The sequence below is a fragment of the Pseudorasbora parva genome, chromosome 4 (assembly GCF_024679245.1).
Source record: "Pseudorasbora parva isolate DD20220531a chromosome 4, ASM2467924v1, whole genome shotgun sequence".
In the NCBI taxonomy this organism is placed as follows: Eukaryota; Metazoa; Chordata; class Actinopteri; order Cypriniformes; family Gobionidae; genus Pseudorasbora; species Pseudorasbora parva.
Window position 1 is genome coordinate 14404931 of NC_090175.1, and position 15657 is coordinate 14420587.

At 37.9% G+C, this 15657-nt stretch overlaps 1 protein-coding gene across 4 annotated transcripts in view; it reads left to right on the forward strand.

The window, feature by feature from the left end:
- Positions 1-15657, forward strand: part of sorcs1 (sortilin-related VPS10 domain containing receptor 1) — a 302164-nt gene that overhangs the window by 230447 nt on the left and 56060 nt on the right. For all 4 annotated transcript variants that reach the window (XR_010904712.1, XR_010904711.1, XM_067441002.1 and 1 more), the window contains exons 6-9: positions 4461-4525; positions 5550-5668; positions 8156-8245; positions 13299-13478. Coding sequence is in view for 2 of the 4 variants with exons in the window: in XM_067441002.1 (XP_067297103.1) it covers positions 4461-4525; positions 5550-5668; positions 8156-8245; positions 13299-13478 (454 nt within the window). In the remaining 2 variants the exon portion in view is untranslated. The remainder of the gene's footprint in view (positions 1-4460; positions 4526-5549; positions 5669-8155; positions 8246-13298; positions 13479-15657) is intronic.

Here is a 15657-nt window from a genome sequence, read left to right on the forward strand (position 1 = left end):
ATAGAAGAGCTGCACGATGAGTGTATCTTGTAGCACAGGGTGAAATCAGTATGTAAATTCACGATTTGAGGAAAATATACATTTAATGGCCGCGGACAGGCGTCGAATGCCGCCGTCGGTGTATACGTGTTCGAATTTTAAAGGCGTGGCGCGTCCGGTGCGAAGCTCAGTGCCCTTAAAGGGGCGATCGCTCAGCGCCGTGACACGTCTTTATAACACTAACATTGAGCACCCCCATATTGCCAAAATGGTATGATCCTCGTTTCATAACACCCGTGAAGATTCAACCATGAGATCAGTGGTCGAATCCGGTCCTGCATATCGATGCATTGAATCTTCGACTATTAGGGGTCACCCCTAATAATAATACACAAATAATAGTATTATTTTTATAATAATAAGTAAGAAAAAAAACTATGTTAGCTTAGAATATTGTTATAGACTAGAGTATAAAATATAGAGTTCAGTATCGTGATATATATCGAATCGTGACACGAGTGTATCGTTACACAGCTAGTTTGTACAGTATAAAAAAGCATTACATCTCAGAAAAAAAGGTATGCAGGCTGTCTCTGGGACGGTACCCTTCAAAAAAGTTCTAATATGTACCATTTAGGTACTAATATATACACTTTTGGTACCAATATTTACCTTTGAAAGACTAAAATGCACTATTTAGGTACAAAGTTATTAAGGTACCACCCTAGCTTTTTTTCTGAGAATGTATGGAGAGTATATGGAGAGTCTCACCTGTGTAGGTATGTACATTTAGGCAATTAATGTGTCAAACGGGTAAATAAAATAAAATAAAAATTTGTTCCATATCATTAATCAGTGAGTCACAAATTTAAACAGAAATAATCGATTGATTTCATGTCTGTCTTTTACGTGCCATCCAAATTCACTTCTAGTTATTTAACAGCAGGGTTTTGTTTTTTAAGGGCAATTTTGTGTAAAATTTTGCATAAGCGCAGTCAAAGTGGGACAGAGCGAAGACATCAGAGAGTCAGCCTGCAGTACCGTTATTTTTAGTCTGGTAATGATCTACCCTCACAAGTTCCCCTCAGTGAACTCTCACATATCGAGTCTTATTATCTGAAGTGAGATGAGACATACAACCCTTAGAAATGTGTAGCTATTGACTATGTAAAATTAGATTGTCCCTTTTGATGAGATACACCACCACGGTCACAGCCAAAATATGAGATGATTGAAGAAATGGAGCTTTGAATGGATGAAATGGACTTTTGTATCTGTCAGCGCTTCAAAAGGAACTCAGATCTGATGCGCCCTAATACCAGCATAGATTTAGAGTCTTGGTGGTATCGAACAGGTCAGGAACTCCTTTACTTTCACCTTCACTATTGATCTCAAATCGAAAACCTAGACAGTTCTTTATAGATATTTGAAAATGAACTATTCTTTTGAGTAAGCAAGGTTGTGAGGTAATGAACTATAACTGAAGGCATTAGGAATTAATGTTGATTTACATGCCCACATTGCGTTGACTTCTAAATAAGCAGTATAATAAGCCTGATTTAAATATAAAGGGATCTTGTTTGCATTGAAAAGAGCAACAATGAATTTAAACCAGCATGTTGCACTGCACTTTTTTTGTGCAGTCAAGTTCTGGAAGTAAACATCCCTTTTATTTTCTCCATAGAGGGTTTGATTTTGAACAATAACTTGTAAGCAAATAATTCTTTCCCTGCCAGCGTTTTTAACAAAAGTTACCAGCCTCCGCCAGGGTTTTTGACCATATTCACCTAAATTTAATAGCCCATAAAATATTTTGTTTTATGAATATCTGAACATGCAATGTATATATAAAAAAAAGAGCTGACCCTCTTCTTTAAAAAAAAAAAAAAAAACAACACCTTGCATTCTTTTTTTTCTCAACACTCGAAACGGGTAAGTTTAATAATAAACGCGACACTTTGGACAAAAAGCTGAGAAAATCACGTTTTTGTGAAAGACTGACTCCAGATCAGATTCAGAGCGATGATCAAACACAGATCGAGTCCATCAACACTCCTAATGCTTCACAGTCCTGTAGCTCATACTGCGTCCACATGTCATTCACTAATTTTAGGCAGTTTTGATTCATATGATGTGTAATGTTAAAGAACACGTTATTTTTCATATGCATATTACATATAATTGCTTGTTTAACTGGGTCTTACTCGCGTACTCATTCAGGAGATGCGTAATAGCGCCCCCTAGCGTCTAACAGTGAAAACACGGAAACCCAGAGAATTCTGTTTTTGGCATGGATGCGTTTTCTCATAAATCATGGGAAATTCTGTGTTTGGCTGGGAAAGCATTAAAGACGGTGGGCTGAGGTTGTTAAACAATGGTATATGTTTTGTTGAAGCCATCAGCTCTCATTATTTTGAATTATTTTGCAAATAATAATGTTGAACAACATAATTCCTGCCGAAAACTACATTACCTATGATTCTGCGGGGAAATCTGCACCACTCGTAGAATCGCAACAAATAAATCACACCAAAAGACATTTATGACACAATCCCATGAAACACTGCGAATGACATGGAGTCAGTTTCACTTTGGTCTCAAAATTCTTAAATATTTATATGCATAATATGGATCAATTTGAATTCAACTGTCTTTCGCAATGCTTCGTGGGATTGTAGTTCTTTCCCTCATTATAGGTAAGTACACAGTCATGTACCTTCTTAATCATCCCATTGATTTTCGCTTTTTTTTTTTTTTTTTTTTTTTTTTTTTTTTTTTTTTTTTGCTGTTGGTTGTTTGGTTCATTGCTTTTACAAAGACATATTAAAAATCCCTTTGGGCAAATAAATTAAAAAAACTCATTTCGGAATATTAAATGGGCGGGCACTGTAGCACGGCCCTCTGGAATATTCCATTCTGATTGGCCAATCGCGCTAGCCTGACAAGCCAGACCCACATCAAGATGTTTGGTCTGGAAACTCACCATAGACAGGGCTCAATCCGAGGGGCGGGATAAACGGTTGTCTTTCAAACTCCCTCTGCACGCGATAGGATAGCGCTACACCAACCGGAGCAACAATGGTGAAGGGGAGCTCGCTGACTGATTAAACATTCGCCGTATCCGGTCGGCTAAACTCCGAACACATCTTCCCTTTTTAAGAATGACTTCAGTGCCGCTCTTTGTTCTTTTCTCAGAGAAAAGCTTAACTCCAAGTCTTCCGGAGGCGCGGGCAGAGCTGATTCGAAAGACCGCCGTTCGCCAGTTTCTGTGTTACTAGAAGCACGCAAACGCAACTCGGCCGTCATCATTATGGACCCGCCCGCCGACTCTGTAGCCTACACGATGTGATTGGGCCGTCCAGATTCTGAGGAATACAGCTCAGATAGGAATTGAGAGTTGCTAGACCACACTTGCGGGCAAATTAAATTTGCTGCCGCTAGGGTGCGTCTAGATTTCTAGGCTACAATCGCGCCATCTAGCGACCTGAAATGTACTTCTGTCATCATCATGTCACTGGTAACTTGAATCTTAACTACAGATTGCATATTGCATTCAGAGGAGTTCAGTTTGATTGTTTGGACATTGCAATGGACTGTTTTTTCTTAACTAACATAATATTAATTTAAATCAATTTTCATTTATCCATCCATGCGTCCAACCATGCGTCCACCCATCCGTCCACCTACCCATCCGTCCATCCATCCATCCATCCATCCATCCATCCATCCATCCATCCATCCATCCATCCATCCATCCATCCATCCATCCATCCATCCATCCATCCATCCATCCATCCATCAATCCATCCATCCATCCATCCATCCATCCATCCATCCGCTAAATAAATCCATCAGGCTGAACCTCCACTCTGCATCTTAATGGATTGCCACAATTCCGTGTGCAAAAGCAACTTTTCTGTGAATTTGCTGCTATTAAGCCTGATTCCAGTGCACGCTAAGGGATGCTATATTTGTGAAAGCCTCAATACTTCCAATAAGTGTCATGATAATGTCTTGAGCTAGTCTGCTTCTACCTTTGTAGGTTCCTCACTGGAGCAGCTCTCTCTGATTTTCCAGTCTCAAATAAATATTTCATGCAACAATGATTTTTTTTCCAACACTAAAAAGAGGGAGAGAGCTATGTGTGCTGCCTGTGGGTGTTCTTGGGAAGCAAATGAGAAGGGCTTACTTTTAATGATGTCAGGATATGCTCCTCGCTTCTGTCAGAGAGCGCAGAAAGATGGAAATGGGAGCTTAACAGGACAGAGTGTGCTGATGGTACTTTCCCACCTAAACCCGTATCGCTCCTTTGGGAGGCGAAAATTGATCTTTTAGCTCAAACACACACGCACAAAAAAAATAAAAAATCCAATGACCTTATTTTTTATATCTGTTGTTGTATGGAAACACAGAGGATTTTCTTTTTTCCAAAGCTCATTTCATAAAACATTGTTTTTTTTTCTTTCCTTTGGCCTCTCTAGGTCTAAGATGGGCCTTGATAAAGAGCCAGGCCTGATTCACCTTGAGACCAGCATATCAGAAACCCGTAAGTCTGAATGGCGTCCCTGGACGTGCTTTGATTACATTTCAAGAAGCCATAATTCTAACACGGCACAAGGCAACACTTAGGGCCAGATTTACTAACAGCTTGCGCCAGTGCAAAACTCTCTTTTGGCATTAAAAAAAACTACCGTCAGGATTTGCTAAACAAACGCAGTGATAAATTAGCGCTGAAAAGGCGTGGACAGAGTTATTTTTGTGGCTGACCTTGTTGCATATGCATTTGTAGGCGTTTCCATTTCAGACACAAAATTTATGGGAGGAGAGTATTTAAATGACCCATCCAATTTGATTTAGGTTTGCCCTTGTAAATTTCCTGATATTTGTGGCATTATTTACTGCCCCAAAAAAGCACGTCTTAAACCAGACGCTAACTGCTAGATTGCGCTGGCTATTATGGAAATGATCCTGTCTGTGTTCTTTAATTTGCATGTTGTCAGTAGATCACTCACAGAACTTTCCAATCCAATCTGCGCTTTATTGGAATTGCGCTCTCACGCTTATTTGCCCTGTTTAGTAAATCTGTCCCTTAGAGGGTTCAAAATAGGCTACGCATCAAAATGCAAAATGAACATTTCTTCACCAGCAAATCCATCTGTCCGTGTCTGTCATCTGCAATAAATTAATTTTGCTGCACAAATTAAGTTTGTCTTTTGTCTGTTGAAACTATATTCCTGTTAGTTGATGGATAGAAAGAGGCTGTCAAGTTGTGCGAGGTTTTTGTAGACAGTTTGAGGTTAATATCAAGGTCAATTATGTGTTTAAAAAAAACAAAAATCATAACCTTATATATATTTTATTTATAAAGATTTATTTAAGTAATTTTCCCTCAGATTTGTATTTTTTGAAGACACGTGGACCTTGTATAATTATTCTATGCCTTTTTTACCCATACTGCTCTTTCAGGTTCAGAATAACATCCTCTCAGTTTCCTATCATCTAGTTTATGGCATGATTTAAATCCAGTGTACCTTCATCTCGTTGTGCAATTTGTCCTGTTGCTGTTGCAGAGGCTTTGTATGTCACATGCAAACTTCAGAACTGCACAGATGCCAACAAGGGCAAACCTTTTCCTGGATACATTGACCCCAACTCCCTGGTTGTCCAAGATGAGTACGTGTTTGTCCAGGTGAGTAGTTTATAGAGGAGACTAGTACCTTTATAATAGAATGAATGCATGCTGTGTGTGCAGTGTAATGTATGGAAACTTGGTCCCACCACAGTATAAAAAAATAAAGTAGATAGTTGTGCCTTTTTATCTCTTTTTTTTTTTTGCAAGTTTATATTTCACTTTATATTTCAGACTTTATAACTAGTAATTGTGAGTTTACAAGATGAAAAAACAGTCAGAAATGCTAGTTATAAACTCACAGTTGAAAGAAAAAAAGTCTGTATTGTGAGATGTTATCTCATAATTGTGAGTTCATATAAATGTAAACTCAGAATTTAAAGGAAAAAAAAGCTTGGTCAAATCGATTAATCGCAATTAATCGCAAAATTAAAGTTTGTGTTAACATAATATGTGTGTGTACTGTGTATAATTATTATGCACAGTATATGTATATGCACATACATGCATGTGTATATTTAAGCTTTTTAAAATAATTGTATATACAGGTCCTTCTCAAAAAATTTGAATATGTGATAAAAGTTCATTATTTTCCATAAAGTAATGATAAAAATTAAACTTTCATATATTTTAGATTCATTGCTTGTACTGATGATTTTGGCATACAGCTCATGAAAACCCAAAATTCCTATCTCAAAAAATTAGCATATCATGAAAAGGTTCTCTAAACGAGCTATTAACCTAATCATCTGAATCAACTAATTAACTCTAAACACCTGAAAAAGATTCCTGAGGCTTTTAAAAACTCCCAGCCTGGTTCATTACTCAAAACCGCAATCATGGGTAAGACTGCCGACCTGACTGCTGTCCAGAAGGCCATCATTGACACCCTCAAGCGAGAGGGTAAGACAGAAAGAAATTTCTGAACAAATAGGCTGTTCCCAGAGTGCTGTATCAAGGCACCTCAGTGGGAAGTCTGTGGGAAGGAAAAAGTGTGGCAAAAAATGCTGCACAACGAGAAGAGGTGACCGGACCCTGAGGAAGATTGTGGAGAAGGACCGATTCCAGACCTTGGGGGACCTGCGGAAGCAGTGGACTGAGTCTGGAGTAGAAACATCCAGAGCCACCGTGCACAGGCGTGTGCAGGAAATGGGCTACAGGTGCCACATTCCCCAGGTCAAGACACTTTGGTATTACTGTGCTCAATTGGCCTGCCAACTCTCCTGACCTGAACCCCATAGAGAATCTGTGGGATATTGTGAAGAGAACGTTGAGAGACGCAAGACCCAACACTCTGGATGAGCTTAAGGCCGCTATCGAAGCATCCTGGGCCTCCATAACACCTCAGCAGTGCCACAGGCTGATCGCCTCCATGCCACGCCGCATTGAAGCAGTCATTTCTGCAAAAGGATTCCCGAACAAGTATTGAGTGCATAACTGAACATAATTATTTGAAGGTTGACTATTTTTGTATTAAAAACACTTTTCTTTTATTGGTCAGATGAAATATGCTATTTTTTTTTTTATTTAGGAAATTTGGGTTTTCATGAGCTGTATGCCAAAATCATCAGTATTAAAACAATAAAAGACCTGAAATATTTCAGTTGGTGTGCAATGAATCTAAAATATATAAAGTTTTTTTTATCATTACATTATGGAAAATAATGAACTTTTATCACATATGCTAATTTTTTAAGAAGGACCTGTATATATGTATATTCTATTCTTGCTATTCTGTCATATTTATATATATATATATATATATATATATATATATATATATATATATGCATGCAGTATATACATTTCCTAAGTATATACATGAATGAGTGTGTATTTATATATACATAATAATTATACACAGTACACACATTTATTATGTAAAAATCAACTTTTATTTTGGATGCGATTAACCACGATTAATCGATTTGACAGCGCTAAAACTCATCACTTTTTCCACAATTACGCATTTATACCTTGCTATTATGTCATCTATTTTTTGTAATCGCGAGGAAAAAAAGTCTGAATTGTGAGATAAAAAATTGCAAATACCATGTATATTTTTATTTCCATGGTGGAAACAAGCTTCCTTAGGGATGGCAGCAATACTGATTTGATATTTATTTATCAATATTTTAGCATTTCCTACAGTTCATAGTATGGTTATTTTCTTTTAAGATCTTGTTTCAGCATGGCGTTTGATGGTCCTTTACTGCTGTGCAGGACACATTTGGAGAAATGCAATGTTGATGCATAACTTTTTGAACTACCTCTAAATGTTTCAGGCCCTGTAATAAGCACTTAATCTTACAAAGTGTAAAAGTCCATGCCATATTGGGCAAGACTGAAGCAAAGATAGAAACTAATCCTTGCATTGCAATGTGCATTTGGCACAGTTTCTACTGCAATCTAATTATGATTTAATTGTGGCGAACATATGACCGATAACCAGCCCCAATATGTGACCAATATCTGGTGGCACTCGAAAGGTTACTTCTTTCTAAAGTGTCTTTGTCCTGTCTGTTTTTGATCCCTCCATTACCCAAGGTGTCAACCGGTGGTCGGCCAATCTACTATGTGTCATCCAGGCGAGATGTGTTTACACCCATGAAGCTTCCCAAATACACTCTTCCAAAGGTAGGGTAACTCATTCACACTAGCTCAGCACGGAATCAGAATCTGCCACACCGTGACAGAGTAAACAAACATTGCTATTTCAGACCGAGATCATCATGTCCCTCGATGTTAGCCTTTGAAGCTTCAAACCTTTACAAAATCCGATTTTTTTTCCCAGGCATCTGGCAGGCTCTTACTTCTGAGTGAGTGAATTCAGGGACGCAGATGCTACCGCGGTCCCTCGTCTCTCAGGATGTTGTGTTATTATTCAAAGCTTAAAATCTGCTGCGCTCACATGACAATTAAACATGTTTTATTCAATCAAGCTCTCGGCGCTCCTTTCAGCGCACACCCAGCAACCCTTGCGCGGTTTGGGGTAGATGAAATTCGCAAACTGCCAGCATGTGGTTTTGTTGCATTTGCCCAACTGACAAGCTCAATTTAAGGCTAATAAGAATATTTGTCGTACACCAGAGCTGTAAGCAAAACAAGGCAGGTGAGAGTTGGGTCTGATACTGATTATTAATCGGATTCAGCTCAGTGGGGTGAAACCGCCACTGCTCTCCAGCTGTCCCCAGCCATCCCGGCAACTACATTCATATTCAATCTCACTTGATTAGAGGCAAAACCACATTAAAGGTTAAAGTCATCCTCCTTTGATATATGTAAATATGAAATGTAAAGGTGTTTTGATGTTTTGAATATTAAAAGGCACTTTGGAGGCCTACCTGTTCTTTCTGATGAAGAAAAAGACAGAGCTGATTTGTTTAATCATCTGAATTGCTCAGTGCACTAATATTGGTACCCTTGGTAAATGCGAGCAAAGAAAATAAATTGCTGTGAAAATAAATTGTTTATACTTTTGATATTTCATTCAAAAATCGAACCTTTCATTGAAGTAAAACAATTGAAACTGGTGGAAACTCAGAAAATGGAATAAATGTTTATCTCCAAAAACACATTGGCCACGATTATTCGCACCCGTTTATTTCAATTTCCTTTTGCCAAGATAACAGCTCTGAGTCTGATGAGTTTGGAGAACACATAAGAGACAATTCCTCCATACAGAATCTCTCCAGATCCTTCAGATTCCTAGATCTATGTTGGTGCGTCAGTTCAGCCTACTTATTTTCTATAGGGTTCAGGTCAGTGACACAACATTATTGTGTGTATTTTGATGTTTGTTTTGAACCATTGTCCAGATGTAAGAACCAACAACCGCCAATTATACAATTACTAGAAGAAGCATCAGATTTTTTTTATCTGTTGGTATTTGCTACCATGTATTTAAACAAGATGTCCAAGACCTCCAGCAAAAAGAAAAAAAAGAAATTAGGCCTTCAACATAAAAAATCAACCGTATATTTAACCGTGGACATGGGGGACTTTTTATCCCTGTGGTGGGTTTGTTGCCAAAAAGCTATTTTTTTTAGATTCATCTGACCACAGAACCATAGTCCATTTTGGAAGTTCCAGTCGTGTCTGACAACTGAATATTCTGGAGTTTTGGATGAATGAGAATAATTTTTCTTGAAATCCTCCTGAACAACATGTGGTGGTGTAGGTGCTGTTTGATATATTTTTTTAGGATTTCTGCACCCAAGATTCAAATAATATCTGCAATTCTACAACTGTGATCCTTGGAGAGTCTTTGTCCATTAAAACACTCCTCCTCAATGTTCATTAGGACAATATAGACTCATGTCCTCTTCCAGCCAGATCTGTACAATATTTAGTTGATTGGAACTTCTTAATTATTGCCCTGAACAATTATTGCTCAACAATCTTTTGCTGCACATCAGAACTATACTCACTTAAAGGATTATTAGGAACACCATACTAATACTGTGTTTGACCCCCCTTTCGACTTCAGAACTGCCTTAATTCTACGTGGCATTGAGTCAACAAGATGCTGAAAGCATTCTTTTTTTTAGAAATGTTGGCCCATATTGACAGGATAGCATCTTTTAGTTGATGGAGATTTGTGGGATGCACATCCAGGGCACGAAGCTCCTGTTCCACCACATCCCAAAGATGCTCTATTGGGTTGAGATCTGGTGACTGTGGGGCTTTTTTAGTACAGTCAACTCATTGTCATGTTCAAGAAACCAATTTGAAATGATTCAAGCTTTGTGACTTGGCACATTATCCCGCTGAAAGTAGCCATCAGAGGATAGGTACATGGTGGTCATAAAGGGATGAACATGGTCAGAAACAATGCTCAGGTAGGCCGTGGCATTTAGACAATGCCCATTTAGCACTAAGGGACCTAAAGTGTGCCAAGAAAACATCCGCAACACCATTACACCACCACCAACAGCCTGCACAGTGGTAAAAAGATGGATCCATGTTCTCATTCTGTTTACCTCAAATTCTTAATCTATATCTGAATGTCTCAACAGAAATCGAGACTCATCAGACCAGACAACATTTTTCCAGTCTTCATCTTGTCCAATTTTAGCCTCTTTTTCCTATTTGTAGTGGAAATGTGTGGTACCTGGTGGGGTCTTCTGCTGTTGTAGCCCTACGCCTCAAGGTTGTGCGTGTTTTGCAGCATACCTCAGTTGTAACGAGTGGTTATTTTAGTCAAAGTTGCTCTTCTATCAGCTTGAATCAGTCGGCTCCTTCTCCTCTGACCTCTAGCATCAACAAGGCATTCTCGCCCACAGGACTGCCGCATACTGGATGTTTTTTTTCCCTTTTCACACCATACTTTGTAAACCTTAGAGATGGTTGTGCGTGAAAATCCCAACAACCATTCCACTCAAAACTTCTTAAATCACCTTTCTTTCCCATTCTGACATTCAGTTTGGAGCTCAGGAGATTGTCTTGACCAGGACCACACCCCTAAATGCATTGAAGCAACTGCCATTTGATTAGTTGATTAGATAATTGCATTAATGATATGAAGTATGATTAAGGGAATTTGGCCTTTGCGTTTCCTCATAGTTATATTGGAAAAGAAAGTCAACCTCACAATGTCATGCTTTTAGTCACCCTGGTGTGCTCAAAAATAAAACCTAAATATGAACGGGAATATATTTCAGGGATATTTTACTTAAGAGGTTCTAGAGATTCTAAATAAAAAATTGGGGGGAGAAAAACATTCAATTCTACTTTCAATTGACCTATCGGTAAGCCCCACCACCCTTAGTTACTGTTGCTAACTCAGACAAACAAACAGAGTTACTAACTATCTTACAATGACAGCTGTCAGTGTGAAAAACTTGTCCCAATATATATTTGATACATTAAAACAATCGAGGAGCATTCAGGTGGGACTTAAATATGCCATGGGGAATCTACAAAAGATGTTAAAGCAAAAATGCTGGGGCAACAAGATTAATTTGGGTGCAAGGGTTTACAGATCACAATGAAAGCGGGAGAAGCCTCATGTTACGGTCATCACAATCTCAGATGACAACATCCATGATTAACACTGTTTATGTTCCACAGGGTAAGATTACATTAACTTACATTTAACCAGTTTAATATGGATAGACACTGAAATGTAGACCTTCACTTGAATGTCTTTAATGCACACTGTGCATGACGTGAGAACAGTTAGCTATGTTTGTACGCTAGAATGGACTTCGTAACTTAATGAGACTATGACAACCATATAATCCTCTAAGGATACGTGGAATCAGTGTTAGTACCCAAGGAACATTGTTTTACCATTTTTGTAGAGTAAAAACCATCAAACCGATGAGAGCTTTGGATCTTCCAATGTTTCTCTATGGCACTGAAACCTAAAGATGTCAGAGTTTCGGTCCTGTTTTTGTTACATATGAGGACAAAAATGTGTATAATGACATGGGTATATGACATAGGTATTACAGGGAAAGGATGTAATATGAGGACAATGGACATGTCCCAACTTTTCAAAAGGCTTATAAATCATACAAGATTTTTTTTAGAAAGTTTAAATGCAGAATTTTTCTTGTGATGGGTAGGTTTAGGGGTAGGGGCAGTGTAAGGGGATAGAAAAGGAGGTTTGTACGGTATAAAAACCTTAACGTCTATGGAATGTCCCCATATGTCACAAAAACAAACATTGATTGTATATATTAATCGCAGTACAGTGTACTGGGAGTCAGATTTCACTTAACACATGACAAGAGTTAAGTGAGATGACTAAGCGATATAGATCCTAAACGTCAGTGATAACAACAAATGCACGCAAGGCATCCACACGCGCACACCAATCCAAAAAAATAGGCCATACTCTGTAATTAACCAAGCGCCTGGTGTCCAGAAAACGGCAGGTTTTTACAGTGTTTTAGATTAAAAGACAGTGTTCTGTACAAGTACAAGCGGTGTAAATTATGACGTTTTCACCACAGAACTGACGCTAATATCAGCATTTTAGATCTGTTTGGCTATCCATACAAACGCACGCAAGAGATCCATGCACGCGTGATTGTGAATCCGAAAGTAAAAGTAAAAGCGAGCGCACATTCAAAAGCAATTTCAATGCTCTACATATTCATAGCGTAATACCAGTGGTGCTGCAAGTTTATATACCATTGTGAAAACTTCCTCACCTTGACATCCCATTTCAGAGAAAAAAGACAATTGATTATGTCTTAGACACATGTTAATGTTTTGATTAGTAATAAATTGGTAATTCTTTACAATTTGTCATAGCTGAATGAGGTAATTAATGAGGCCAATCTCATTCAGTAATTATTGATTACCTAACAAGAATATTAGTCATAAATGTGCTATTGCTTACTGATTACTTAAGCTTGTTTTCATATTAGTTAATAGTTATAGCTGACGTGTCAGTGCAGTACTTCTCATTTGTCTTTGATTACATCCTGCATAGTTTTATATTAATGACAGGCCATTATTCTAATGTGTTGCCCAAATTACTAAACAAAACCCATGCAGCTACACTGGGCCGAATGTGATCCACAACCCAGTGCATCATTTATAACCTACTATTATAAAACGTTCCATGTCAGATTGACGTGTATATAAATATTTGGATAACACCAGAGGCAAAATATTCTTTTGTCAAATAAATCAGAGGTCTGTTTTATGAAATGTCTTTTCTTTTTTTTCCCAGGATCTGCATGTGATCAGTACAGACGAGAACCGGGTCGTGGCGGCGGTTCAAGAGTGGAACCAGAACGACACTTACAACCTGTATGTGTCAGAGGCCGGAGGCATTTACTACACGCTGGCTTTGGAGAACGTCATGAGCAGTATGGGTCCAGAGGGAAATGTCATGATAGATCTATATGAGGTAGCTTTCTAAAACAGAACGGTTTCATTTAGTTTCCACACTGCACACATGTATGCTGATTCAATATCACTGCTCCACGTTCAAATTTCTCCGGATATTAAAAGCACGAGCAAATTGGATGCACTAATTAATGCTAATTGATTGTAGTGCTAATTGATTTAGTAGCAACGTTAATTAATTTAGGTATTCATTACATGGTTATCAGTGGATTATCTAAACAAAGAGCTCTTAGGAACCTTGAAATAAAGCAGTGTGCTGTCTATTGACTGTATATCTCGGTGAACTCTATTGATGTGTTAATTTCATAACATATTTTGTAGCATATTAAAGTGCAGCAATAAAATACAGATTTATGCTAATTCAATATTACTGTTTCAGCTTCTAGTTTCTCTGGGTATTAAAAATGTATTGATTTTTTTATTTGAATGTATACAATCGTGCTTAAACTTTTACATACCCTTTGCGGAAATCTGCACAAAGTTAATTATTTAAACAAAATAAAAAGGATCATAGAAAATGCATATTTTTATTTGTATTATTATTTAGTATTGTCCTTAATATGTTTCATTACATAAATATATTTACATATAGACCACAAGGTGAGCAAATATCTGAATTTATAAAAATGACCCTGTTCAAAAGTTTATGAACCCTTGATTCTTAAAGAGTTAGTTCGACCAAAATTGAAATGTCTTTCATTAATGACTCACCCTAATGTCGTTCCACACCAGTAAGACCTCCGTTCATCCTCAGAACACAGTTTACGATATTTTAGATTTAGTCCAAGGCCTTGTCCACGTTCAGAAGGTAATGAAAACATCATCAAAGTAGTCCATATGTGACATCTGTTGGTTAGTTAAAATCTTTTGAAGCATCACCAATACATTTTGGTCCCAAAAAAAACAAAAAATACGACTTTATTCAGCATTGTCTTCTCTTCCGTGTTCCTCAAATATGATCCTCATGATTCGAATCGCGTGTCAAATTGGTAAACTGCTGAAATCACGTGACATTGGCGTAATGAATCACGAATCAATCTGCTGATTCACGACCATTTGAGTCTTTATTTGAGGTTTGAAAACAAACGTGGAAGAGAAGACAATGCTGAATAAAGTTGTATTTTTTTTAAATTTTTGGACCAAAATGTATTGTCGATGCTTCAAAAGATTTTAACTAACCAGCTGATGTCACATATGGACTACTTTGATGATGTTTTCATTACCTTCTGGATGTGGACAGCAAGTGGACATACACTTGCATTAAAGGACAGAAAGGCCTCGGACTAAATCTAAAATATCGTAAACTGTGTTCCGAGGATGAACGGAGGTCTAACGGGTGTGGAACGACATTGGGTTGAGTCAATAATGAAAGAAATTTTAATTTTGGGTGAACTAACCCTTTAAAATGTATCGTTACCTGGAGGATCAATGGCTGTTTTTATGTTTTGTGATGGTTGTTCTTGAGCACCTTAAATTTGTCCTGAGCAGTTAAACCACCCCAAAGTTCTTCAAAGAAATCCTGCTAATTCTTTGATTTTCCAGCATCTTTTGCATATTTGAACCGCTACTATCAGATGATTGTGAGATCTATCTTTACACACTGGGGGACTCAAACACAACTATTAAAAAATGTTCAAACGTTCGCTGATGCTCCAGAAGGAAACTTTTGAACAGGATGAAGATGTCAAAATCTTTCTTATTTCGTTTAAATATCAAATTAACTGCCTTTCGGAAGCAACAGAAGATTCCTTTTAATGTTTCCTGGAAGGAAAATGTAGGCCTACCTTGATTTTCAAATTCAAAATGTTTTCAATTCCTGATATACTCTTGGTTCACTTCCTTTTTAACTCTGATGAATGTCTTTGCAAATACCTGTATGTTATATGATATATTGCAGTTTGATAGCAGGCAGGGCTTTTGGAGGGATCTTAGTTCACAAGTTTTAATAGTACTGCAATTGGGTCTGATAGCGCTGACAACACACAAAAGCCACCACCGGAGTGAAGCCATGATTAGGGTTTGGGTGTAGACTGCTCGTCTCTTTGAAGAATACGCCAGATCTCTATTCATGTACCTCTAGATGGAACGCCGCACGGAGCCGCGCATTGCAACAGAGGCCAGTAGGTGTCAAGCTATCTCCTGATCAAATAATTAAACTGTTGATGATAGCAACCCCCATA